Below are 24,439 nucleotides of genomic sequence, written 5' to 3' on the forward strand. Positions count from 1 at the left end.
AATCCCCAATACGAGTTGTGTCTTTATTTATTGCTGTGTGTGGGTCAGGGAGTGGGAAGTTTATTGAAAATAAGCTTTTAATTGAATCTTTCAAAGGGTTTAATTTATTTAATAATATGAAAAGCTAATTATGAACTGGGAACACGCAAGGAAGAGCTTGAATATACAGTTGCCTCAAGACAAACGCGTTGTCTGTTAAGAATATTACATTTTAGATAAGTATTCTAATTGTAATGAAAAAGGAAATTGCTAGCTAAATCCTTAAATCCTTAATAATTCCTTGACATTAAAATTAACGTAAGAATACACTCTACATTAGCAGGGTATAATATAATCTAATATACCAGCCGAGTCGATCTAGCAATGCCCGATAAAAACAAAAAAACCCATTTTTGCAAATTTAAAATTATTTAAAATAAAAAAACGTTCATCTTTAAACTTTAAAATTAAAATTAAAGAAAAGTACTTCTGGAAACCCAAAAAATCACCTTGATACAACAATTATAAAGACAGACCGATGATTAAAAATATCTTTTGCAGCTGTATTGCGCTTGGAAAGTGGAAACTTTTGGGATAAATATACATATGTATACAAAATCAGCTTGGTTATTGTCCCAATACAGATGATTCTGATTCGGATGCCAATGGAAAGTTCAACCATTATAGGACAGTGTCTGTTGACTAGCATTATCCGATTGCCCCAAAATATTATTAACAATAGAGCCCATTGTTAAGTTGTTTTCGATTTGGTAATCGAGTTCCTCCCACTGACTATATAAAGCCATAATTTGACCGATCAGTCAGTTCAAAGTGAGCATCCATAAAGAAACCAACGAAAATGAAGTTCATTCTGATCTTGGCTTGCCTTGTCCTGTATTTGAGTCTCACTTATGCCCAGGACAGTTGCAGGGGCAGTCCTCGTAAGCAGAAATATAATTACATTAATCAGGTTAATAGGTTTAATATGTATGTTCCCCTATCCTAGGCAACCAGACTTGTATTGGCGGCAGGAATGAAGGACATCGAAATGGACGTAATTGCCGGAGATCAGCCATGAACGAAATGTGGTACTTCAACAGGCGAACCAGGGACTGTCTAAAGATGAGATATCACGGATGTGGTGGCAACCAGAACCGCTACTGCTCCAAGAGATCTTGCAGAAGGTCGTGTGGTTAACCATAAAATAGTGGCATGAACTTGATCCCGATATTGAAAAAAAAAAATTATTAAAAAAAATAACAATAATCTAATAAAAATATTTGTGCAAAACTTTATAAATGCAACTTGGTTTTATTGAAGAACTTCATTATTTTTCTAATGAATTTTTACCAATCTATGGTCTAAAAACTTTTCCATAAGTAATATAAAATTAGGTTGTATTATACCCTTGCAGAGTATTATAATTTCAGTCAGAAGTTTGCAACGCAGTGAAGGACACATTTCCGACCCTATAAAGTACATATATTCCTGATCAGCATCAACAGCCGAGTCGATCTAGCCATGTCCGTCTGTCCGTTTCTATGCAAACTAAAGCTATCTGAATTAAACTTTGCATATAGTCTTCTATATACTTTCACTGCCGGATCGGACGACTATATCATATAGCTGCCATAGAAGCGATCGGTAAATGTATAGAATATGTAAAGCTGTGAATGTAAAACTGTAAATGTCAAACTGTAAACATAATAAGTATAGGTAAAATGTAATGAAACTCTGTTTTGTGAGTGTTTTCGGCATTATAATCTATAACATAAATATCAAAACCAATCTGCAAGGATATACAAACTTCGGCCTGCCGAAGTTAGCTTCCTTTCTTGTTTTTCAAGATATTTTCATCTACTTTCAGACCGTTTTACGAGATTGTTATACAGTTAGAAAAACACAGTCGCTTAGTATATATTCATTACGTTTATTTTTGTTGAATGTAAATTAAATTTAGATTACACTGCCACAGCATTGCTATATATCTGCATCTATGCCCTAATTGATTTCGTTTTGTTTCATGAACAGTTTTCATCAGTTGCTTTTGTTATAAGTATTTTTATTTTCTTTATTATTATTATTATTTGTTTTTGTTGTTTTTTTTTTTGGGAAAAATAATCACAAACTAGCGCTTAAGTTTTCTACTTGTAGTGGAGTGTGTTGTGGCAACGACGACATTGACTTTGAAATATATTTTGATCATATTTTGGTAAAGTTATCTCTGCTCTCAAAACACGGGTCGAAAATCAAATAGTAACATTGGATATCAGAGTTTCGTATGCTAAGAAATAGTTAACTTAAAATTAGTTAAATCGAGAATAATGTACAATATACAGGCCAATGCCACATAATCATTTTTAATAGTTTACATTAATTTCATTCTGTTTTTTTAGCTGTTTAAAGTCGAATTAAAATGTCCACTTGATTAACAGCCGACTAATTTCATGAATCAGCAGCTTAGTCGCTGTGTGTAAGTGTTGCATCTGTGTGGTGTCGGAAAACAGAAAAAAAAAACAATAATTAATCCGAATCAGGTAAGCAATTAAATCTTAAATCGTTTTCTAACTTTCTTTCTTTGACTTTTTGGTTGTGTTTCGCTGGCGGGGGGAGGGGCGGACCTTGTAGTAAGCCGATTGGGTTAATTGTAAAATGTATATAAAATAAATCACAATTTGTTTACGTCGTGTGTGTGTGTGTGTTTTGTGTTTGCGTTTTGTCTCTGTGTTTGCGGGAGAATGTCCTGGAAGTGGGACAACAGCGCACAGTCCATCCAACACAGGGTTTGGCTACATATTTATTAATATTAATAATAAACATTAGTTAATTGTTAAAACAAAGCAGCTGGCAGCCACAGCATTGATAGCGAAAACCCAATCGAAAAACTGCATTCCATATTCTTGGATCGAGGATCATCGACTGGACAGACAACCTACAGGCTAAGGACTCGCTACTCATATGAGAAACTGGCGATCGGAGGCGCTGTGAGGCAGTGCGGCCACGCCTATGCCGCCCTGCGTGGGCGTTTGCAGAAACGCTGAATCATCGACGGCGACGGCGGCTCCCGTCGTCTCCGTGGCAGGCGTACTGATTGCTATCGGTTCGTAGATCGAGCGATGCGGTGGCATATCGTCGTCGTCCTTGAAGGAGCCGCTTAAATTCGGATTGAGGATGTTGTTCGATGCGGGCGTGGCCACAGCAACTGTCCCCGTCACCGGCAGACCCATGGCACCCATGGTACCGGACTCCACATGATCCAGAAAAGGCGGCGCCGTCACACTAATTGTGGTCGGCTGGCGTCGGAAGAATGAACTGTAAGAGAAAAGAATACATTTGTGTTTCTGTTTTTCTATATTTTATTGAAATATTTTCCTTACCCAAAGTTGATGCGCGACCAGATCGTGGGACGACGTTCACCCAACTGCTCGGCTAGATGGGCCGGCAGGTTGGGCGCTCGATCGAAGGGATTGATGCGTTCGTGGGCCGGACGCACGGAAGAGTCCAGCAGGGCTGTGTATAAAGCAGGATTAGTTATTTAAACAGTCAGCGACTGTACCAACGACGTACCATTCTCATCGTCCGAGCTCTGGGACTCCTCGAAAGGGTTCCGACCAGCGTCCCCTCGCCGGAACGTGCCATGTCGCGTTGTCCCGGCCGCAGCAGCAGCCGCTGAAACACTCGAGCTGCTACCAGCAGCTGCCCCTGCAGCAGAGGAGGAAGAGTTCACCTGGACTCCTCCCTGCCTGCCGTTCGATTGCTGTTGCTGCAACAGTGGCGTGGTGTCGTCGTCCGTATCGGTGACATTATCCAAAGAAGGCTGTCGACTCCGACTTGCACGTGCTTCGCCCTTCGTAAAAACCTTGCGCTTGCAAATGGGACATACGCGGCGATTTTCGGTGAGCCAGGGATCGATGCAGTGTGTGTGATAAGCTACATGCAACAATAGAGATGAGATGGGTTAATAAATCAGCACAGAAGTCACTTCACTTACGATGCGAGCAGGGCAGTACCCGCAGCTTATCGTCCTCCACAAAGTCCTCCAGACAGATTACGCAGGTATCGTACTTGTTATTTGCATTGTTCTTCGTGTAGCGCAGCACCGGCAGCTTTTTCAGCATGCTCTTGGGCAGTCGATGGCGACGCAAGCGACGCTGCTCGCGGATGCACTTGTAGATCATGTAGATAACCTGGCAGAAAATCATTTAGAGCAAGAACGAATCAATCAAGGATCACACACTCACCATTATGATGAAGCACAGGCCGATAAGTATGGAGAAGGGCAATATAAGTTGGGTGTTAATGTTGAAGGGCAGCTCATCGTTGATGATCAGCACCACCTCGGGCGTGTTGTATGTGGCCAACGCCTTGCCCGTGGTGTGGCCCACAAATACGGAGGGTATTCTGATGCCCGTCGCATTATCGGCGGACATTTGCTCTGCAAAGTTAAGAATGCATTGAGTATTATTGTAGTTTTTTCTTACGAAACTGATTTGGTTTACCCAAGTCATCGCCTTCATTATTGTAGACAATCACAGCAGAATAGCTGGCATTTTGGGCAACTCGCACCTTCCGCTCAAAAGTGCAATCGCCACCACTAAAGAAATATTCGAAAATTAGCCACAAAAGGTGTGGACAGATAACTTTATATGTTCGCTACTTACCGAGATACCAGGGCCACAAATTTGGCATTAACTGGATAACTCTGATGCGGCGGTTTGTCCAGAGTATCACAACCAAAATATGGGCGCCTGGCGGGAACCACATACACCTTGAGACCATTTGAGGGCAGATTACCGCCAAATTGTGCTGGCAGATCATTGAACTCTTCAATCAACTGTAAGTAAGCCACATGCGATTAGTGTTAAGATCTAAATAAAAGGTTTTAATTAGAACCTACCTGACTTGTGATTCGTCGATAGACCAGCACATGACCCCTAGCCACTGCCGCCTCATGACAGACCAGGCACAAGCCCAGCAGGGTAATTATGTGGCAACTCCTCCTGGACATACTGCCACCCAGGACGACACAACTTCCGGCTATAATCGGGTTTTTCACTACACTGTTATTGCTCTAGTCCGTTGTGTCCACTGCTTCTGCGATGCGTTAAGACCATTCGCACTATTAGCATGTCTCATCTGGGTGCCACAGCCAGCGTTTAAGTGATTTCCGACCTTAGACTGTAAAATAGAAAGGAGGCAAGAGAGTGAGTGAGCAAGTGTGGTCAAAATTGTAAGTTTTTAAGCAAAGTAATGCATAAAGCAACATTAAACTAAGTAAAGAAGTATTAGAAGTTGTTAGCTTTCAGCCCCAGCATACAAGAACAAGATACATTTTAAGTCTACAAAGTGTAACCTATGTATCTTTAGCTATGGTATTTACTTATTTATCATATATATTGTTCTTTTTTATTATTAATGTCTAATGTCTTAAGAATATTTTGTCAAAGTTTCACATCGATCATCACCAAATTGACGAAGTTATGCATGGTTAAACCGAGGTCATTTGGTGTTCAATGTATGAGTATCAAGTCGAATTTTAAAAGTCGATGTACACGGTACCTCAAAATCTTCTGGACCAAAGTATGACACATAATTTCTTTAACTAATTCTATAGGTACTCAAGTCGTCCTTTTTTATGTATTTTTTTTTAACAAAGCAACTTAATTTTATGGTACAAATTCAAGGTTTTTCCTTTCCATTTTATTAAAAACAAAATTAGGAAAAAATTTTAAAGAAAAACAAGAAAGAAAGCTAAATTTTGTATACCCTTGCAGGTAACAATTAAAATATATCATAACTAAGCCAAAAATGCATTAATTTCGATTCAGAAAGCAGTTTTGTGTTAGTTTTTATTAATTAGAAAAAACTGCATACAAAATTTAAAATTTTAAGAAATCAACATTTTTGGGAATTTTTGCTAATTTTAATGATGTTACCCCTTATAAAATTTCACAAAATTGGCCAAAAAATCGATTTCTTCCGGACATGTCTAGAAAGATTCCCCTGTTGATGCTGATCAAGAATATATATGGTTTATGGGGTCGGAAATGATTCCTTGACTTAGAAAAATATTATTTTGTATTATAAAATCAGATTTTTTATATTAAAAAACTTCTTGATTTTTTTTTTAAATTAAAAATATCATAACTCGGCCAAAAGAGCATTAATTTTAAATCGGAAAACTATTCTGTGCAAGATTTTCTACACTTAATAAATCTGCATACTTCATTTAAATATTTTGAAAATTCATTTTTTTATCAAAATCAAAAATTTTAATGATGTAACCCCTTATAAAAGTTTGGCAAAAAAAATCGATTTCTTCCTGGCATATCTAGAAAGATTCCCCTGTTGATGCTGATCAAGAATATATATACTTTACAGGGTCGGAAAAGTCTCCTTCACTGCGTTGCAAACTTCTGACTGAAATTATAATACCCTGCAAGGGTATCAGGAAAAAAATGCAAAAAAAAAAAATTACGCTATGTGAGTACCTCGGGAAACTTATCCTTTACCGATTGCATAATATTTTTTGATATTGGATGATTCTGTGTTTAGTTAGGATTTAAACCGCAAACCAATTTTTTTTTTTTTTTTTTGAGGATACTCAGGAGTTTTCCTATAACTCCTATACCTCAGTTAAAAATTTAACACAAAATTGTTTAAATGTTGTGTTAGTAACAGCTCATTTTCTAATAGCTTTCTAAGTTGTCAAAGGTGTTCACTCAGTTCACTCAGTATTCACTCCCTTGTTCATTTAGTTGCTCACTCTGTTATTCACTCAATTACTCACTCAGTTGTGCGTTCTTCACTTAATTGTTACCTCATTTGATCAACTAATAAGTTGGTTGCTGAGTTTTGCACTTGCTTAGTTAATTAAATTTTGTTTAACTTCCTTAGTTGCTCTCTTGGTCATTTGCATACTTTTAAAATTCATTCATTTTCATACGTTTTTCTCTGGGAAATTAAGAAGGTTGCTTCTCACTCTCTCAAAAGCAACCAATATTAATAAATAATTAAAGTATTTAAATCTGCAAATATACGATATGTTGTCCCTGGCTGTGCTATTAACCTGACCGACATGGTAAATAAGGATCAGGCGCGAAGGCAACCTGTGATACATTCGGCTCGGCTTCGCGTTTCAATGGTAAACAAACAGCTCAGCCAGCTGATAAGATAAACGGCTTGTGATCGCTGGTACATTATAATTTTACGACCAAGTGCGCTGGCTGTGCAGGGGGGGTAGGTATGTACATATTTATATTGTATTTACATATGTATGAATTGCCGTTGATATGGCTAAATTTTACTTTTCTTCAGTCATGTCAGCCGAACAGCTGTTTTGTTTGTTGACACAGCAACGACGGTCAGTCAGTCCGTGCGATTTCTCGAAATTATTGCAGTTGATGTTTATGCAAGCAGCAGAAACAATCAACGCATTTGGCCGCCTGTCTGTGATTGGGCTCAATTTGCCAATCAATTGATTTTATCGGCCAAGTAACACGATTCGATATACTGACCGAGATCTCAGTAGGCAAATTCAGTAATCGCTTCAAAGCATATGGGGAGCTTGCCGGCTCAAACCAGATGAGTCACTAGCTGATAAGACCCAGAGACCTATAGCTAGCTCTAATCGCCACCAGGACGCAGATGGATCCCAGCGGATGACAACGAAGCAAAAGTGGAAAGTTTGGTTTATGAAAAATTAATAAATCTGCTAACCCGTTCGGCACTCATACACACCCCCTGGTGTGTACAAATATGCCACAAAAATGTGTATTAAATTCACAGGCCAACAAAGAAAGAAACGTCACCAGGCATTAGCACATCGATAGACAAGCGGATCCGCAGAGACTTTAATGAGAACGTGACTTTGTTTTTATTGGATGGGTAAACAATAAAATGGGGAGGAGGCCGACGACACACAGGGCTAAATATTCCGATGCGAAATTCAATCTGTAAAGGCGCGTGCGTCTGACAGAATTTCAATTTCCAATTGGTACAGGAATTTTACCTGCAAAAAAACAAAACCACAGAGCCTTGGATCCTTGCAATTTTCAAAGACAATAAATGTAAATGTTTATGCAGATATTCTTACACATTTTGGATTAATTTGTAATGTAATGTCTAGTATTAAATTAAAAAAAAAATATTAATAATAAATGTACTCTATTTATTTCATTAATAACTGAAATAGCTGTAGGATTATCTTTTGCCTAATCTGTGAATAATGAGTAATCTTTTACGATTGGTTTGTTAATAAGAGATAAGAGCTTTGCTTTGGGCCTATAACTAATCGGTTTGGCCTAGTTTTTGTTAATAAAATTTAGAACATCTCTTATAACTCTTTATTAATATTAAAAATCTTAGGAATTGAAAAATGTTTAACTTTTTACAACTAATACTATAACTACTTACTGATTACATTGTTTGGGAAAATTATATACCAGGAGGAAACAAAAAAAAATCTCTTAAATTCCTCTGATAAAAAAAAAACAAATATCAAGGCTTTCTACACTTGGTCCTCTCAGGGCCACTTTTTCAATATCCGGTTAAGGCCAACCATTCACTTTGTATTTAACGAGATCCGTTTATTTATTATTTTATTTAAAATGAAATTAAAATCCTGTTCCCTACAATATATCTGCACAAGTGTTTCGTTAATTCGCTTTGTTTAGAGGGCGCCGATATATCAAATTACACATTACACACCACCGCACACACGCAGCTCCCGCCCACATACACGCACATGTACACCTTGAACTTTACAAGGCACCACGAAGGGGGGGCTTATTCAAGGTTTTCTTGTTGTAAGAATATATGTATTAACGTATAAATATGTAGAAAAACGCCCCGCGGGTAACAGGTGAAACGCGCCAAAGGATAAACGAATAAAGCGCCGCCCAATTGGAAGCAGCAGCTAGAAGTTAATGTACTTCAATTTCGTAAATTCGCTTTTGTTATGCTTTTTTCAGGCGTATCTGCTGGGACATGTGCATGTGTGTGTGGGTGCCTGTGACTGCTTCTGTGTATGCGTTTAATTAACACAACAACAAAGCAGCTGAGAGCGATTTCCTGTGTTTTCCCAACCATTTTTCACGTACACTCACTGCAAACTTACTTGCTGATGGTTCGCGCAAAGCTCTTGGCTGGTACTTTTGTTCCCTTTCTGGCCGATTTCCTATATCCAATCCGATTTTTTTTCAACACTCGCTTGCCTCCCCACCCGTCGCCATCGCAGTGGAATTGCGTTTTACTTTGTTTTGACCTGCTCCGGCAGGCTGGGATGCACTGGCTCCGTGTCCGGCAATCAACGGAATCGTCGTTGTGTTACCCCCTGGGCATGACAGTAGTCGCGATAAGGGGAAAACGAAAACTTTTTGGCTCACTTGCTAATTATTGGGATATTACAATTTACATTCCACCCGAACGTTAGAGCTGGCACAACCGATGTTTTTAAAAATGATCGATATAATATCGATTATTTTGATTTTGCCATTCGGCATTTGGGTGCAAAATCGGGATATCGACTACTATCTCTAGATTAACAGCTGCTTTTGAAAAATGTTTGCCCGCTCTCATGAACAATACGACGATACAAAATCCATGAATTCTAAAGAGGAAAGGTAACTTTAACATTATTATAGTTTAAAAAACCATAATAATAAATAAACTAGATTAATTCTCCAAGTGGAACCTAATGACAAAAACAAGACACTAAACTTGGTTTTAATTTTTGAATATTTTTACTTTTGCAGAACAATAGAGCATTTTCGATTATAAAGTTAATTAAATCACATGCGGCGACTACTTTATCCAGAGGTACATCTTTCCCTGTATGGTGTGCTTGACGGGATTGATCTTCTTCAGGATTTTCGTCATGGTCTCAACCAAACGGTCGCTCGAGACGCCAGTCTTCTTGTTCTTGAACTTGGTGAGCAGCTCGGTAGCGGTCAGAGGCTTGCGCTTGAGATAGCGACGCACTGCCTCCTCGGTGATGCCGTAGTCCCTGCAAGTAGTGAATACACAAGTTAAAAGAAGTCTAAAGGAGGTCACTGGGTACACTGTACTCACTCTACTTTAGCACCGGAAAAGGATGTGGGCAGCGAGTTGCTGATCTCGTTCTTTGGCCTCTTCGCCGGTGTGCTAGTGGGACTGTTGCTGGTGTCCGAGCCCGTGAGATCACTGGGCAGGCTGTTCATCTTGCGTTTGCTGGCATCTGTCGAGAGGGTTGGCGTAGCCGATCGCGATTTGTTGGCATTGCTGCTGCTGCTGGTAGACGCCTTGCTACTGGCAGCTGCGCTCTCCTTGTCCTTCTCCTTCTCCTTGTCTTTGTCCTTGGAGGCTGTCTTCTTTTTGGGCGGACCATTGCTGAGATCGTCCTCAGAGTCTGTGCTGTCGGAGCTGAAGTCTGTGTCTGAGGAGTCGCCGCTACCATTCGACTTGCCCTTCTTATCGTCCTTGGCTGCTTTTTTCTTCTTATTTTTGTCCTTGGCGGCATCATCCTTGCCCTTCTCCTTCTTTTTCTTCTCGCCATCGCCATCTTCCTTGTCCGATTCATCGGACTTCTTCTCATCTTCCTCCTCCTCGTCGGAGTTGAGTAGCTTTCGAAGCGCATCCTCCTCGGCTACGCCCTTCATGTCCTTGTCCAGCTTTGCCTCCGGATCCGGTTCGCTAAAGAGGAAACATAACAGTTATTCTACGGAAAAATTAAATATTAGTTGGACATACTCTTCGCTGGAGCTGGTGTCGTAGTCCATTTCCCTGCCCTCCTCGTCACCATCATCAGACTCCTCGAAGGCCTCATCGTCTACGTCTCGCTTCTTCTTCTTTTTATCGGCTCCCTTTTTGCCCTTGCCCTTGGCCTTGTCATCATCGCTGTCCTCCTGCTCCTTCTTTTTCTTATCCTCCTCTTCATCAGAGTCGGACTCGTCCTCGGAATCGATCCATTCGTCCATGTCGGTGATCTTCAGCTCTTTGGACTTTTTGGTGGCCGCCTTCAGCAGCTTGGCCTCCTCTGGATCCTGTTCCTCTTCCTCGTCGCCTCGCAGACGCTTCCGCAACATGAGGGAGAAGTAGTTCATCACCTTCTTGCGCCGCCCAAACTCCTGTTCAGCCTCCTCCGCCGACAGGGACTTGTAGCGCTGGATGGGCTGGAAGTTGTACCACTCGTTCAGGGGATATGCCTCGATGGCTCCGTCCGGAGCATGGGTGAACACGTAGAAGGCGGCATTCTCGCCAACGCCGCCCTCCCGGATACCCTTAAACTTCTTGCCGGTCTTGCCACCGACTTTCAGGATCCAAGGCTGCGCCTCCGGGCGGTATTTCCGCGCAATAATGCCGAACTTCTTGCGACGCGCCTCCTCGCGCTGATCCCGATTATACTCAGATCCGGCGCCGAACTTGGGCTGATCCTCATCCATGCCGCGGAACTCCTTCATGTTGTTCTCCCGCTCCAGTTTCACATTACGCCACTGTGCGAAATCCACATTGAGGGTGGCATTGAACCGCATCACGTGGTGCTTCTTACGCATCTTGGGCACCCGGATCTTGAACTCCTGCACGTTGGAGGACGTTGCCGCGGCTGATGCCGAGGCAGCGGCTGCGGCGGCAGCAGCTGCAGACGTGGAGCCCCCGCTGGCAGCGTTCGTCTGGGAAAAAAAATCAAGTTTAGTGCTTAAATGAAGCGTTGGCGCTAAAACAGAGAGAGTTGCAACCTACCGCCGACTTGGCTGCGGACGACATGGCAAGTCTTGCTTAACTGTTTAGCGTAAAACTAAATAAAAGTCGTTTCTTAAACGGTATTTTAAGATATTTCTCAACTTTTAACCCGAGTCGCGGGCACAGGTAAGTCTGGCGTGCTAGAGATGAGATGGTTTCCGATATACGCTGCAGGTAGTTATCGAATGCGACAAAAAATAATTGTTTTGTGGCCTTTAAAATAAAAAATGAAATAAAATTAAGCCATGTTTATCTAATATTAAACCTTGTTTTTTAAATTTAAGAATTAAACTTGCCTTTGTTTGTGAAATAGGAAAGCGAAAGCTAATTTGGCCACACCGATCTCACAACATTTCAGTTTTATCGCTGATCGCCCATCTCAAATCGATAACACGCAAATCTTTAAATTGTTTATATTATATTGTTTATGGATAGTGGTGAAATTGTTTGCGAAAATGTCAAAGAACGTATCTCTAACGGATGAGCAGAGCCGCCTGAATGCGCGCCTGGAGGCGCACATGGTCTACATATGTCCAGAATGCGGCAAAGCCTTTCGCACTCAGGCCGAGTGGCGTCAGCATCTCAATACGGCAAGTTGGAGGCTCCCGAATACCCCCGTGGCCACTTTTATTAATTGGTTATTTGCTTTACATACAGAAACATGACTACCTGAACAAGACCTACTCGGACTTTAACTTTATCCAAATCGACGAGCGCTTCCATGAGTGTCAGCTGTGCTTCAAATGGGTGGAGAACGCCCACAACACAATCGCCCTGCTGCAGTACCACTACTTCATGCATCTGGAGCACAGTGAGACCTACCGTTGCGTGCACTGCCGCATGGCGTACACGAGGCGCAGGGCATTGAACGTTCACCTGATGGACACCCACATGCGAGAGATCGAGAAGTACGAGAACAAATTGCGCCAAATGAAGCGGCAGGAGCAGAAACCTTCCACAGCCCCTGCCGCGAATTCTGTTAATCCTGGGAATGCGGAGAAGCAAGTCGCAACCAAGGGGCCATTACGTGGACGTCCAAAATTAAATATGCAAACCAAAAAACGCAAAGACCTGCTGCAAACGGCACTCATGGACATTGACCTAGTGGCGGAAATGGAAAAGCCCAGCGCTCAATCACCACCAGCTGCGACCAAGACGACAAACAACACCAATGCCAGCGAACAGAACCTGGACAGGTGTCTGAATGCCTACGAGGACATTCTGCGCAAGGAGGAGGAGAAGGTGCCCAAGTACGAGGCGGATTTGGATGCATTGTGTCAAGAGTTTTTCGAAGATAAAGAATCTCTCACCCAAGATAAAGGAGATGAAGAGAAGGATGAGGCAGCGGCACCGGTGGCCCAGGAGGCGCAGAAGGAGAATCAGGAGGTAGTGATAATCGAGATCGATGCCCTTGGCAAGGAGGAGGTGGCTCAGCTGAGAAAGGAAATGAACACATCGAGCCCACAGCAACAGTCTGCCAAGCGCCGTCGGCTGTCAACGACGCCCACGCGGGACTCCGATACGGAGATATCCACCAATGGTCTGACCAAGCTCATCTCGTATTTGTGCCCCAAGTGCGGCAAGGAGATCGCCTCGATGGACGAATGGCGGGCGCATGTGTTCAAGAAGCATGACTTCGAGCACATCATCGAGAACAGCTTTAAGATCCTGGAGCCGGGTCGCAAGGCCATGTGCTTGCAGTGCCGTGAAGTCCAGCCGACCACCAGGCGGTCGCAGCTACAGAAGCACTGCTTCAAGCATCTGCCCTTCCGCTCCTATCTCAAGTGCACGCTCTGCTATCGCACCAAGACCAGTACGTCGAAGATTTTCAACCACATTCGCTACAACCACCAAGAGGAGCTGCAGCGGAAGAACAAAACGCAACTGCTCATCAAGCCGGAGCCCAAGTGGGCGAGTCCCAAAAGGCCAGCGACAAGGCCGGATAAAGCCGGTTCCGGTGGCAAAGACGAAGACGGGGAGGAGGAGGAGGGAGAAAGTCTGATCTGTGAGCACTGCAACAAGGTATTCAAGACGAAATGGCGATACGGGCGACATATCGCCGGCTGCCGAAGGGCAGGCATGCTTCGGCCCAGCACCCCAGTCGAGGGAAGCATCGCAGCCTTGCTGAGCCACCTCCGTGAGGGGTGTCAACGCATAAACCCCATCTGGAGATCAATGCAGCTTAATAAGACGTAGTACTTGGACTATTTAAGGTACAAAATGAATATTTATTTCCACCAAGGAAAGGCATTAATATTGAATTTTTACAAATTTAATGAATATCATAATTAAACTGTTTCCAAAATAGAGAAATTAAACCTTAAAGTCTTTCAGTTCTATATATTTTTAATGCTTATTCGTTTATGGTAATTAAAATATTAGACATTAACGCTGCAAACATCCCGGAGTACATCAAGTATTGACAACAATCCATTCGGGTTTCTTCTGTCTGCGGGAACTTTTTAGTCTCCTCATGTTTCCGGGCTTATTTTCATTGTGATCCTTGACTTCCTCGAGTTGCGACATTCCAGTGTCTTCCACCTCATGGTTGCTAGTTATTATAACTATATTCCGCCTTTCACGTTTTTTCTCTGCTATTTTCATCTCCCTTAGGAATTTAGCGAATTTTTTCTGTAGCTTTGGTTTATCTACATGAGGCGCTGGTATTGGTGCTCCCGTCGTAGCATCTTCTGTAGTTGCTCCAGCTGCATCTTCTGTAGTTGCCTTCCCCCCATCCCTGGGTTGATTACCACTTCTCCTCTGAACTTTTGGCATAGATGTAGCTTTAGCATTTGAGATCGCCTGTTCGTTATTCTGAATAATCTGTTCTGATTTATAGTCCCGTTGGCTGCTCAAATAATCGAATTTAAGTCTTGATCTTGCCCTGCTGTAGGTTTCATCTTGCGAGCACAGATTTGTGTATACTTTATGTTTACCAGTCTGGCAGGATGAGGCCGGCGTTTTGCTGGACTCGAAGATGGGAGCACCCTTAGTGGGGGCAACATCAAAGTTGCAGGTGAAGAAGGTCTGCCACCATCCGTTGTTGGACTGCTGGAGGACAGCGCAGCCCACATGCTTGGCATTTTCGACTACCATCTGGAGAAAATCGACCTTGGGCACCCTTGGTAAACATTTATTATTAAAAGGAATCAAGTTTTAAAGAAAGAATCTTACTTGGAAATCTGATCATCATTTGTGTCTGTCATTGAGCTGGAAAAGCGGGTCCGCACCCAAGTCCTTCCGATATCACTTAGGATGTCCTCCAAAGTCGGAATGTTTTTTTTAAAGCCGCGATAACCAACGATCTGACCAACGTGTTTATAGTTTTTGGTGTTCAGACAACTATCGGAGTTAAGCATACACTTCTGCACATTGAACTCGGCCAGATGCGATAGCTCCGAGTCCCAAGTTAGGGTGGACATGCGGGCAGCCGGATTCACTCCATTATATCCGCCCTGCGCAGCATTATTTCGCAGCTCGTTAAGGCGATGAGTTACAAAAGTCCGTAGCTTGTCAGTTATTGTTACAAGCTCAGCGTTCATTGAACATCTTTTGTGGAGTTCCTTTAAGAATATAATAATATATATATAAGATAAGAATAAATAAAATTGTATTTTAAATTAAAATTAAGCAGATTTATTAGGCTTATAAAAACTAACTCAAAACTGCTTTGTTACTTACGTTTGTAATGTTACAGGCGACATGGCGTTGACCTTTAAGACATAACGAGGGATCGCAATAGTCTACATTTTTGCCAGCTTTATCCTTCTGTGTTGTTCCCGCTTTTTTTGGTGTGGGTGTTCCTTCTGCAGCCTGGACTACGGTCAAATGTATGGCGAGTCCCAGAAAAAGGAGACCGCCTAGGGACGACGTTTTCGAAACAGAAATCATGGCTTAATAAACGATTTCTTTCCAAAATGAAATAGTCAAGCTCTTAATCCGTGAAATCGTGATATTGCGAGTAAATCGAATAATACATGAACTTAACGAAACAATCCAATATCCCGTGGCATTCAGCGGGCTAAAAAAGTGCTCATCCAGACTGGAGATCCCTTTTTAAATTAAACACAAACTAAAAACTTAATTTTACTTATTTTTGGAAGTTTAAGTTTATTGTTTACAGTTCTTGTTTAAATACGAAACAAAGCGTGCAAAATTTGTTTTTACTGTATAAATAGTAGCTTTACGCTCTTTGAGCTCTCTTTTCTGTTGACGCAACTTGGATTTGAAAAGCTCTTCTAAAGCCAGGACACGTTCGCACATTTCCAGCTCAGCGATGATCTGCGGCCAATCGTCCACTGCAAATATGTCCATGAGAGCATCCAGGCCTTCGGACAGGGCCCACAAATCGTCCTCGCGTGCACACGAGTTCAGCAGGAAGAGCACAATGGCTTTGACAAGCGACTCCGAGAGCAGGGAACCCAAGGTGCCAAGCATCCGGTTCCAGTTTACTCGAATGTCCATTACGGTGCATTTGCTGGCGCCCTCGATGATCATGTTTAGATCGTTCTCGGTCATCTGGCCAAAGAGATCCCTACGTGACTTTAGCAAACTCAGTGAGGAACGCATCAGCGAGGTTATGGCCTCCATGACGGCCGCGTCCTCGGTTCCCTTGAAGGCCTGCTGGCCCAGATTCATCCACATGTTGTAGATGTCGCTATAGCCACCCAAATTTTCGGCAGTCAGCACATTGCATAGATTCTGCAGACAAATGAGGTAGGACACCCGCATTTTCGCCAGCTTTTCCCGAATGTTTTCTTGCTGATCGAGAAGCTTCTCCACAGAAGGATCCAAAGGCTGAGCTTTTTCCCACAGCTTTTGCACCATTTGGTTCTGTTTAATGGTCTCCAAGAAGTTGGCCGGCAAGCCCCCACTTCCACTGTCCGCAGCATCCTCCTCCATCTCGTAGTCGGCCACACTCTCTGTCTCTGATTGATTGCTGTCCGAGCCCCATTCGCTTTGGTCGTCGCTTGATCCCAGGTTTGTGATGATTTCCGCCACCAGACGCTGGGCGTCCAGCAAGTGCTCCAGGTTCTGCAGCGCCTCCTCCCCTTCACTCTCATTCGTTTTGGCCGGATTGGCGCTCTGGGCTTCACTGAGCTCCTCAGTTTCCATGGATATCTCCAGCACGGGGGCCTCGTTCTTAGACTTGGCCGTTTGAATCTCGGATTTGCATCCCAACAGCTGGGCCTGTGTATCGATGGTGAGCAGCTGGTTTAGGCTTGTCAGGATCTCCCGGGTGTGGGCAGCCGCACATGCGGGTACATTGCACAGAATTCCAGCGGCCAGGGCGTTGAGGTAGAGCTGTCCGTGGCTCTCAGCCGGAACAGTAAGAAGCTCCGGCAGTATGTTAGCGTTGGCCAGAAGGTTCCAGGAGCTGGAGTTATTCTCGGACACTACTAGGACCAACTGGGCCACTGAGAGGGCAATATCTAGGCCGAATTTTCTGTAATCCAGGCACAAGAGCAGCCTAGACAGGAGGTTTGCCTGGTTGAAGGCTTCCGTGGCCGTCGGCGAACTCTCGCACAGATTACGCAGCAAATGCACTGCCTGCAGGAAAATGTCCGAAAGGATTTCGCTGTCGAAGCCATTTTTGGTCAGATCATAGTCCAGCAACAGTGACAGCAGGGCCGTTAATATGTCGTTGTCCACGAGAAAGTCGCACACCTCCGAGCCGAACACGGAAAGATTTCGGAAGGCCCCGGCTGCCGCATCTCGAATGGCTGGCTCCCTATCGCACAGTAGGGGGGCCGCAATCCGGACCAGCTCGCTCTCGCAAATCTCCCGCACCTTCTCCTTGCGCAGCGCCAAAACCGCGAAGGAATGCAGTCCGTTCAGCTTGTCCTCCACATCCGGCCGCTGCAGATGCACACAAATCGCCTCGATGGGACCGCAGCCCGTTGCCTCCTCCTCTGTCGCATTGTCAAGTGCGTTTTCCAGATCCACAGAGGTATCCACGCCGGAGGGCGTCCGTGTTTTTACTTTCCGGATTTTGCCCATTGCAACAAGCCGTCCTGCACGTGTTTACCAAACCGCGGTGTGACCAGGCCACTTCTTTGTCAGTCTGGCAGCGCTTTCTGGGCTGCCACTTGCTGCCATTCGATAAACCAATATTTATCGAGAGCAATCTTGGTTTTATTTACATCTCTAGCGGCAGAAAATTGCAGAAAATTTCGGAAAATTTTCTAAATGCAAAGCGTTAAGTGAAAACTGGGTAGAATGGAAGCAAACGTAGATGAGAGCATGGAAAGCGAACTTGCCAAGTCGCCGAATAACAAGCTGGAGGCGAACCAATCGCCTCCGCCAGGCGTGAGTTTCAATGGAAATGGAAATGGAAGTGGCAGTGGCGATGGTGGCCAGGAGGCGGCCAACCCTAATAATGGCGTTGCTATAGCCCAGGAAAAACCTAACGAGGCCCAATGGTGCGTAGTCAAGGAATTTATAGTGCTAAAACGAAAAACACTGACTTACCTTGACCCATTTTCAGGAGCAAACCCTTTAATGCATTCAGTGGACGCCCCATTGGGGAGCACACGGCTCAGCAGCAGGCGCTCCAGCAGCAACAGCAGGCGCTCCAGCAGCAGCAGCAACCAAGCCAGCAACAGCCGCCGCCTGGAGCGAATGGTGTGATCGGAGGACCTCCAGAAATCTGGGTGGAGACCAAAGCTGGGGATGACCGCTCCTACTACTACCATGCAGTGACAAGGGAAACCACATGGACGCGTCCCGAGGGCCCTAATGTCAAGATCATGACACAGGCCGAGGTGGAGGAGATGGCAAAGCGACCAGCACAGGCCGCTAAGGCGGAGCCAAAAAGCACGGAACCGCCCGGAGAGGTGCCGGCAGTGTCTCATCTCACCTCACAGCCGCCGCCACATTTGATGAGCCAGCCCCCGCCAAATGCCGCGGCGCCTCTGCTCTCCCAACCGCCGCCCAATGTGCGTCAACAGCCGCCGCCCATGTTCCAGCCGCCGGGTATGCAGCCGCCTCCTGGATTTGGTCAGCCCCCGTTTTGCATGCCACCGCCGGCTTACGGATTTCCAGGAGGAGCTGCTCCCGCCGGCGCACCCTGGGGTGTGGGCATGCCGCCCTGGCAGCAACAGCAGCACATGCACGGACCTCCTGGTGGACAGGATAAGCCTGCCAAGACTCTGATAATCAAGCCTGGTGTCATCGATCCTGCGGTCATAGCTCGGGCTGCCGAGTGGTCGGAACACCGAGCCCCGGATGGCAGGCCCTACTATTTCCATGCTGGACGAGGCGAGAGCGTCTGGGATAAGCCGCAAGCCTTAAGGGACATGGAGGCAGCTCGAATGGCCGCCCATTCGGGAGTGGCGCCAGCAGTGGCAACTGCTCCGACAGGCCTGCCGCCCCACCTGCTGCCCAATCCAATGATGCACCTGCCGCCGGGCACAGCACCCCCGGGATTTGATCCGCATGCTGCTTTTGCGGCAGCTGCCGCTGCAATGAAGGCCAATTCAGAGAATACCAAGGCGGCGCAGGCTGCCGCTCTGGAAAAGGAGGCCAAGAAGGCGGCTGAGGAGAAGCGAAAGAAGGAGGAGGAGCAGAAGAAGGCGGCGGCCACGGCCAAACAAACGGACAAGAGTCGACCGGTTACAAGTACCCCAATCGCTGGCACACCTTGGTGTGTTGTGTGGACTGGAGATGCCCGCGTTTTCTTCTACAATCCCTCAACCAGAACATCGGTTTGGGATCGTCCCGAAGATCTAATGAATCGCGAGGATGTCGATAAGGCCGTTAACGAGAGACCCGAACAGTTAAAGACGCCACAGGAGAAGACAGCCGAGGCAGAACAAAAATCCACCGAAGAGGCGGCACAGGACCAGACGCAGGCACAGGCACAAGCCCAACAGCAGCAGCAGCAACAAGTGCAGCGGGTGGAGCCGGATGACGATGACGATGACGACGAAGTGATCAAGATACGCACAGAGTCCGAGTCCAGTGTGGAGGAGGTGCCCACCAAGCGAGTGCGAATGAGTAAGTTCTTTACTCTACAAATCATAAAATTCTTAATTATAAATTTCCATTTTCAAGTTTCAAAGTCAAAGCGAGCCGAAGATGCCGCTCTGGAGGCTGAACAGCGGGCGGCCAAGGAGCGGGCCTTAGTGCCGCTGGAGATGCGTGTCACTCAGTTCAAGGAGATGCTAAGGGAGAAGGACGTTTCGGCATTCAGCACTTGGGAGAAGGAGCTACACAAGATCGTGTTCGATCCACGGTATCTACTGCTTACATCGAAGGAACGCAAACAGGTATTTGAAAAGTATGTCAAGGATCGGGCCGAAGAGGAGCGCAAAGAGAAGCGGAACAAGATGCGGCAAAAGCGGGAAGACTTCCGAAGCCTCATGGAGGAGGCCAGGCTGCATGGAAAGTAAGTATTCTTTTATGGAGCCCTAAGGGGATGACGGTTTCTAAAAAATCGAAAATATTTTTTGCAGATCTTCGTTCTCCGAGTTCAGCCAGAAGAACGCCAAGGATGAGCGTTATCGCGCTATCGAGAAGGTACGCGAGCGGGAGAGCCTATTCAACGAGTACATCGTGGAGGTGCGACGGCGCGAAAAGGAGGACAAGTTACTGAAGAAAGAGCAGGTAGGCCCAGGGCATGCTAACGCCCCAATCCCATCCTCCTTACGTATCTCGATGTTAAAACATTTATATGCATATATCTTTATAAACTATATTTAATAACTTACCCGTATGCCAAACGTATTTACATAATGTGATTGATTTTCTGTTAACTTTTAAACCATAAACAACGTGTGAATCGAAACTGAATCAAACCAAACTGAAAATGAAACCGATACCGAATCTGAATCTGAATCCCCCTGAACGAACGTGTTGGGTTCCCGGTGGTTTGCCACCCCGATACTTTAGCCACTAGCTAACAGGTTACAGCACAAATGCACCACCCAACACACCAAAATACACAAGAGCAACAACAGCATCGACCACTACGACCTGTACAAGTACCTCATCGTCCTCAGCAACCCTCAGCCCGTTGCCCGCCGCCGCCCGTCGTCTGTCATCGTCATCCGTCGTCGTCCACTGATCTTGACTTGACCACGCACACGCTTGCAATCTGTGTGGTGAGTTACTTGAGTTACATACAAAAGCAACAAACATTAAAAATTTGTTTTTCTGCAAATAAGAAACAAATTTGGAACAAAAAAGTTAAAAACAGTATCAATCTAAAATCATTAAAAACTATAAAACAAAACTGTGAAGAGGTTTTTACCTGATAATTGTTGGTGTGATTTCCACTTCCCGCCCCACGCCCCACGTCGCCCAAGTCTCGGATGTGATGTGCGATGTGATGAAGAGAAAGATGATGATGTGTGGACGATGTGTGCATAATTGGCATTTGGAAGATCATGATTGATGATGTTTGATGGTCGCGTTTTGGGCTCTCGGATGGATGCCACGGAGGGGAGTCGGAGTCGGAGCCGGAGACGGATCGGTCCAGTGATCCAGAGCGACAGCAATTCGTGTGCAGGTGTCTGCGGCGCTGAGCAAACAGTATGAATAATACTTAATTTTAATTAACCCACTATTTTCGTTTTGTTTACAAATAATAAAAAGAACACTCGGCAGTTTTCACCTGTCACCTGACAGAGGCAAGCCCAAGGAACCAAACCCGGCCCATATATCCGGGCCTGCATAGACCAAAGAGTTGTGAGCTAAATCATTATGGCAACCAAACTCACAATCTTTGCTCTCGCAGGTCCAGCAGGCAGCGGCCGAAAGTCGCTGAAAGGCTCGAATTTACTGAATATATTATGTACCATATGTTTACTATAGCTCTACTGAATATTATTGTATTGTACGCTTCGGCCTGGCCTGAAGATTATAAAAAAAACCCCAAGGTTTCCTGCTAATCGAGTGAGAGAGAATGATAGAGATTGCAGAGGGGTTACGTAGTGGTCCGTTTGCAAAGATTAAGCACGCCACTACGTCCTCGCAAGTAGCGCTTATTCCTAGCACCCTTAGAAAAGCACATTTTCTTTCTGTAACACTAAGGCTATTTATTTTATTTTGCCTTTAAACTTAACCCTCTAGTTACTGAGAGCTTTCAACCCTTTTTATTCTTCACTGCTAACAAATATTTAAACGTAGAAAGAGTCTTTATTACTTTTGGAATTGTGCATAATGTAGTGAGTGCCTCAAGTAACTTTGGGGCCTGAGGGTTAACTCTGTGATTCCGATTTCAGTCTGTGTTGCCCCTGCACATTCACTCCTCTCTCAACTAGCAGGACCTGAGCTAATCTAATGTTTTGTTTCAGTTACGTATCTGACCGCTAATCGCTCTCTTTCAGGAACCCAAACATCTCGTGTAACTATGTTCTTAGTAGTCTTAAAATGCTTAGCTGTAAGCTCTAAGTTCGACATTTAAGTTGTAGAGCGTTAAGCGAAGGACGCATCAATGCCAGATTTCTAATTCGATCTCTTTGTGACATTTCTCTTCTCTTCCGCATGGCTGTCATGTCAATGTATTCCTTTCACACACAAAATCACACAATCTAGATCCGCAAGGACTTTCTGGACATGCTGCGCGAGCGACACGACATTGAGCGCCACACCAGATGGTATGACATCAAGAAGAAGTTTGAGTCGGACTCTCGATACCGAGCTGTGGACTCCATGTACCGGGAGGAGTACTTCGAGGATTATCTGCACATCATGAAGGAGGAGAAGCGGAAGGAACGGGAGATGCGGGAGCAAAGGGAACGAGAAAGGCACCGCGAACGCAAGTCCGATCGAAGGGATAGGGACAAGGATAAGGATAAGGACAAGGATAAGGACAAGGAAAAGGATAAAGACAAGGAAAGGGAGAAGGACAAAGGTCGGAAGGACCGCGGACGCAGTCGTTCAAGGGACAAGGACCGTGAGCGTAAATCGTCCAAGGAAAAGGACAAAGAGGACAAGGCCAAGCCGGAGAAGAGCAAGAAACGGGATTCTCTGGTAAGCCACGATTAAATACTAAATAAAATGTATGTTTAAATTGTTTATTTTACCTGCAGGAGGAGGGCGAGCACCGCGAGGACTCTGATCGTGAAGAGCGAGAAGGCAGCGAAGACAGTGAGCTAGCCCGCCAGCGGGAGGACGAGGCTGAGCAGAAGCAGAAGGAGCGGGAGAAGAAGATGAGGGCCGAGCAGAGTATTAGGGAGCGGGAAAAGGAGGTGCAACGCACTTTGGCCGGTCATCTGAGGGATCGGGACAAGGAGCGCGAACACCATATGCGTGAAGAGTGCATTGGCCACTTCACGGCCCTGCTGACGGATCTGGTACGGACGCCGGACTTTACCTGGAAGGAGGTGAAGCGGCAGCTCCGCAAGGATCATCGCTGGGAGCTGATCGAAACACTCGATAGGGACGATCGTGAGCGGTAAGGATATAAATTAAAAAATATAATATAATTTATATAATATTTATATAAATTATCCCCTGCAATAATTCAGGAAATTCAACGAGCACATTGACAATCTAATGAAGAAAAAGCGCGAACGGTTCCGGGAAATGCTGGATGAGATTAGTACGCTTCAGCTAACCAGCACCTGGAAGGAGATCAAGAAGTTAATTAAGGAGGATCCCCGATATCTCAAATACAATTCAGACAAGGGCGAACGTGAATTCCGCGATTACATCAAGGATAAGACGATGACGGCAAAGACATCGCTTCGAGAGCTTTTGCAAGAGTGCAAATTCATAAACCACAAGAGCAGCGATCTCATCAAGGAAAACCCCAACCATCTCAAGGAGATTCAGGACATCCTCAAGAACGACAAGCGGTAAGATAAAATTCTATAAATAAATGTGAAATTCAGTTAAAAATATACATATTACCATAGGTACTTGGTTCTGGATCATATGGAGGAGGAGAGAAGCACCATTGTGCTAGGCTTTCTAGAGGAGCTAAACAAGCGCGGCCCACCGCCGCCACCCACAGCTTCTGAGTCAACGCGCCGCAACAAGTAGCTGCTGGCTGCTAATAATACTATTCAATTTAATCATAACAATTAAATTAATACTTTATAAGCCGAAGTTCTGTAGCTTCAAATATTTTAAATGAATAAACCACACACAGTAAAACAATTTAAGAGTCTTGTTTTCATTCATAAATATTTATTAATCATTATACGTTATGTTAGAGTTGCGTTTTTCATATATATATATATATATATCTATATATATATAATGATCTTGTTTGTTGTTTTCGTTTTTGCAATTTCATAATTCTATTTCTAGATGTACTTATTTCTCCATTCATCATCGGTTTGCTTCATCGCCACCGTTATTGTTTAATACACATTCTTTCTGCACTTTAGCCGAGCTTCCTACTGGCTACAAAATAAATACAAGTACCATTATCTCGTTTTCAATGCCAGACATTATTTGGCTATCTGCTCGAAAAGGATTCAGATTTGTATGCAAATGTTTTTTGTATTTTAGGAACTAATATCGAAAATAATGCCCTCAGTTGTAGTGTTGTAATCAAATCTTTTCCTCTCGTTTGTATAAAGTTTATCCGTTATGAGTTTTTTGTGTTTAAACCAGGGATTTATGTGTATCGAGTGGAAAAGTTATCGAAAATATCGTACACTTTGATAAATCGGTATTATCAAAAAATATCCGAGAATATGGTCTGACACATCAAGCCGAATATAAAGTTTTCGAAATGTTAAAATATCGATTTGTATCGATTTTCGCATAATGTATCGACACAGTA

The 24,439-nt window shown here is 44.3% G+C and overlaps 7 protein-coding genes across 9 annotated transcripts; 3 read left to right on the top strand and 4 right to left on the bottom strand.

Annotated features, from left to right (window-relative positions):
• Positions 1 to 814: 814 nt before the first annotated feature.
• Positions 815 to 1,223, top strand: LOC108080871 (PI-actitoxin-Axm2b). Its single transcript, XM_017175774.2, has 2 exons — positions 815 to 920; positions 986 to 1,223. Exons 1-2 carry the CDS (start codon positions 839 to 841, stop codon positions 1,174 to 1,176), a joined length of 273 nt encoding a protein of 90 aa, XP_017031263.1. The 5' UTR covers positions 815 to 838; the 3' UTR covers positions 1,177 to 1,223.
• Positions 1,224 to 1,889: 666 nt separating this feature from the next.
• On the bottom strand, positions 1,890 to 9,434 carry gzl (godzilla E3 ubiquitin protein ligase). The gene is made up of 9 exons (XM_017176286.3): positions 9,098 to 9,434; positions 4,877 to 5,157; positions 4,641 to 4,813; positions 4,479 to 4,573; positions 4,221 to 4,414; positions 3,971 to 4,166; positions 3,547 to 3,909; positions 3,357 to 3,489; positions 1,890 to 3,291 (listed from the first exon to the last, which is right to left on the bottom strand). The coding sequence occupies exons 2-9, from the start codon at positions 4,985 to 4,987 to the stop codon at positions 2,934 to 2,936; spliced, it is 1,623 nt and encodes a 540-aa protein (XP_017031775.1). The 5' UTR covers positions 4,988 to 5,157; positions 9,098 to 9,434; the 3' UTR covers positions 1,890 to 2,933.
• Positions 9,435 to 9,699: 265 nt separating this feature from the next.
• On the bottom strand, positions 9,700 to 11,857 carry TfIIFalpha (transcription factor IIFalpha). The gene is made up of 4 exons (XM_017176364.2): positions 11,698 to 11,857; positions 10,708 to 11,627; positions 10,051 to 10,650; positions 9,700 to 9,985 (listed from the first exon to the last, which is right to left on the bottom strand). The coding sequence occupies exons 1-4, from the start codon at positions 11,719 to 11,721 to the stop codon at positions 9,784 to 9,786; spliced, it is 1,746 nt and encodes a 581-aa protein (XP_017031853.1). The 5' UTR covers positions 11,722 to 11,857; the 3' UTR covers positions 9,700 to 9,783.
• A 197-nt stretch (positions 11,858 to 12,054) lies between these two features.
• LOC108081168 (uncharacterized) lies at positions 12,055 to 14,015 on the top strand. The gene is made up of 2 exons (XM_017176223.3): positions 12,055 to 12,287; positions 12,355 to 14,015. Exons 1-2 carry the CDS (start codon positions 12,153 to 12,155, stop codon positions 13,891 to 13,893), a joined length of 1,674 nt encoding a protein of 557 aa, XP_017031712.1. The 5' UTR covers positions 12,055 to 12,152; the 3' UTR covers positions 13,894 to 14,015.
• LOC108081169 (venom allergen-1) lies at positions 13,954 to 15,603 on the bottom strand. The gene is made up of 3 exons (XM_017176225.3): positions 15,379 to 15,603; positions 14,872 to 15,260; positions 13,954 to 14,818 (listed from the first exon to the last, which is right to left on the bottom strand). The coding sequence occupies exons 1-3, from the start codon at positions 15,586 to 15,588 to the stop codon at positions 14,110 to 14,112; spliced, it is 1,308 nt and encodes a 435-aa protein (XP_017031714.1). The 5' UTR covers positions 15,589 to 15,603; the 3' UTR covers positions 13,954 to 14,109.
• Positions 15,604 to 15,777: 174 nt separating this feature from the next.
• On the bottom strand, positions 15,778 to 17,757 carry LOC108081167 (HEAT repeat-containing protein 3). The gene has a single exon (XM_017176222.3). The coding sequence runs from the start codon at positions 17,695 to 17,697 to the stop codon at positions 15,808 to 15,810; it is 1,890 nt and encodes a 629-aa protein (XP_017031711.1). The 5' UTR covers positions 17,698 to 17,757; the 3' UTR covers positions 15,778 to 15,807.
• A 61-nt stretch (positions 17,758 to 17,818) lies between these two features.
• On the top strand, positions 17,819 to 23,810 carry LOC108081201 (transcription elongation regulator 1). Of its 3 annotated transcripts, XM_017176267.3 has the most exons (8): positions 17,822 to 18,119; positions 18,185 to 19,695; positions 19,753 to 20,086; positions 20,154 to 20,304; positions 22,237 to 22,674; positions 22,734 to 23,098; positions 23,172 to 23,501; positions 23,562 to 23,810. In XM_017176267.3, exons 1-8 carry the CDS (start codon positions 17,917 to 17,919, stop codon positions 23,686 to 23,688), a joined length of 3,459 nt encoding a protein of 1,152 aa, XP_017031756.1. In that variant the 5' UTR covers positions 17,822 to 17,916; the 3' UTR covers positions 23,689 to 23,810. The 3 variants fall into 3 exon arrangements, with proteins under 3 accessions (XP_070142755.1, XP_017031757.1, XP_017031756.1); XM_070286654.1 differs by lacking the exons at positions 22,237 to 22,674; positions 22,734 to 23,098; positions 23,172 to 23,501; positions 23,562 to 23,810 and adding exons at positions 20,590 to 20,801; positions 20,865 to 21,084 and having other exon boundaries at positions 17,819 to 18,119; XM_017176268.3 differs by lacking the exons at positions 22,237 to 22,674; positions 22,734 to 23,098; positions 23,172 to 23,501; positions 23,562 to 23,810 and adding an exon at positions 20,590 to 21,085 and having other exon boundaries at positions 17,819 to 18,119.
• Positions 23,811 to 24,439: the final 629 nt, after the last annotated feature.

Source organism: Drosophila kikkawai, chromosome 3R, assembly GCF_030179895.1.
Source record: "Drosophila kikkawai strain 14028-0561.14 chromosome 3R, DkikHiC1v2, whole genome shotgun sequence".
Taxonomy (NCBI): Eukaryota; Metazoa; Arthropoda; class Insecta; order Diptera; family Drosophilidae; genus Drosophila; species Drosophila kikkawai.

Bases quoted from the DNA above. Each gene is read 5' to 3' on its own strand.
- LOC108080871 (XM_017175774.2), top strand. From the start codon at position 839: ATGAAGTTCATTCTGATCTTGGCTTGCCTTGTCCTGTATTTGAGTCTC. The intron at 921-985 runs GTAAGCAGAAAT...CCCCTATCCTAG, and splicing joins CAGTTGCAGGGGCAGTCCTC to GCAACCAGACTTGTATTGGC.
- gzl (XM_017176286.3), bottom strand. From the start codon at position 4,987: ATGTCCAGGAGGAGTTGCCACATAATTACCCTGCTGGGCTTGTGCCTG. The intron at 4,167-4,220 runs GTGAGTGTGTGA...ATTTTCTGCCAG, and splicing joins GCCTGTGCTTCATCATAATG to GTTATCTACATGATCTACAA. The intron at 3,490-3,546 runs GTACGTCGTTGG...CTTTATACACAG, and splicing joins GAGCTCGGACGATGAGAATG to CCCTGCTGGACTCTTCCGTG.
- TfIIFalpha (XM_017176364.2), bottom strand. From the start codon at position 11,721: ATGTCGTCCGCAGCCAAGTCGGCG. The intron at 11,628-11,697 runs GTAGGTTGCAAC...TTTTTTTCCCAG, and splicing joins CGTCCGCAGCCAAGTCGGCG to ACGAACGCTGCCAGCGGGGG. The intron at 10,651-10,707 runs GTATGTCCAACT...TTTCCTCTTTAG, and splicing joins GACACCAGCTCCAGCGAAGA to CGAACCGGATCCGGAGGCAA.
- LOC108081168 (XM_017176223.3), top strand. From the start codon at position 12,153: ATGTCAAAGAACGTATCTCTAACGGATGAGCAGAGCCGCCTGAATGCG. The intron at 12,288-12,354 runs GCAAGTTGGAGG...CTTTACATACAG, and splicing joins GGCGTCAGCATCTCAATACG to AAACATGACTACCTGAACAA.
- LOC108081169 (XM_017176225.3), bottom strand. From the start codon at position 15,588: ATGATTTCTGTTTCGAAAACGTCGTCCCTAGGCGGTCTCCTTTTTCTG. The intron at 15,261-15,378 runs GTAAGTAACAAA...ATATTCTTAAAG, and splicing joins TCGCCTGTAACATTACAAAC to GAACTCCACAAAAGATGTTC. The intron at 14,819-14,871 runs GTAAGATTCTTT...ATGTTTACCAAG, and splicing joins AATGATGATCAGATTTCCAA to GGTGCCCAAGGTCGATTTTC.
- LOC108081167 (XM_017176222.3), bottom strand. From the start codon at position 17,697: ATGGGCAAAATCCGGAAAGTAAAAACACGGACGCCCTCCGGCGTGGAT.
- LOC108081201 (XM_017176267.3), top strand. From the start codon at position 17,917: ATGGAAGCAAACGTAGATGAGAGCATGGAAAGCGAACTTGCCAAGTCG. The intron at 18,120-18,184 runs GTGCGTAGTCAA...ACCCATTTTCAG, and splicing joins AAACCTAACGAGGCCCAATG to GAGCAAACCCTTTAATGCAT. The intron at 22,675-22,733 runs GTAAGCCACGAT...TTTTACCTGCAG, and splicing joins GCAAGAAACGGGATTCTCTG to GAGGAGGGCGAGCACCGCGA.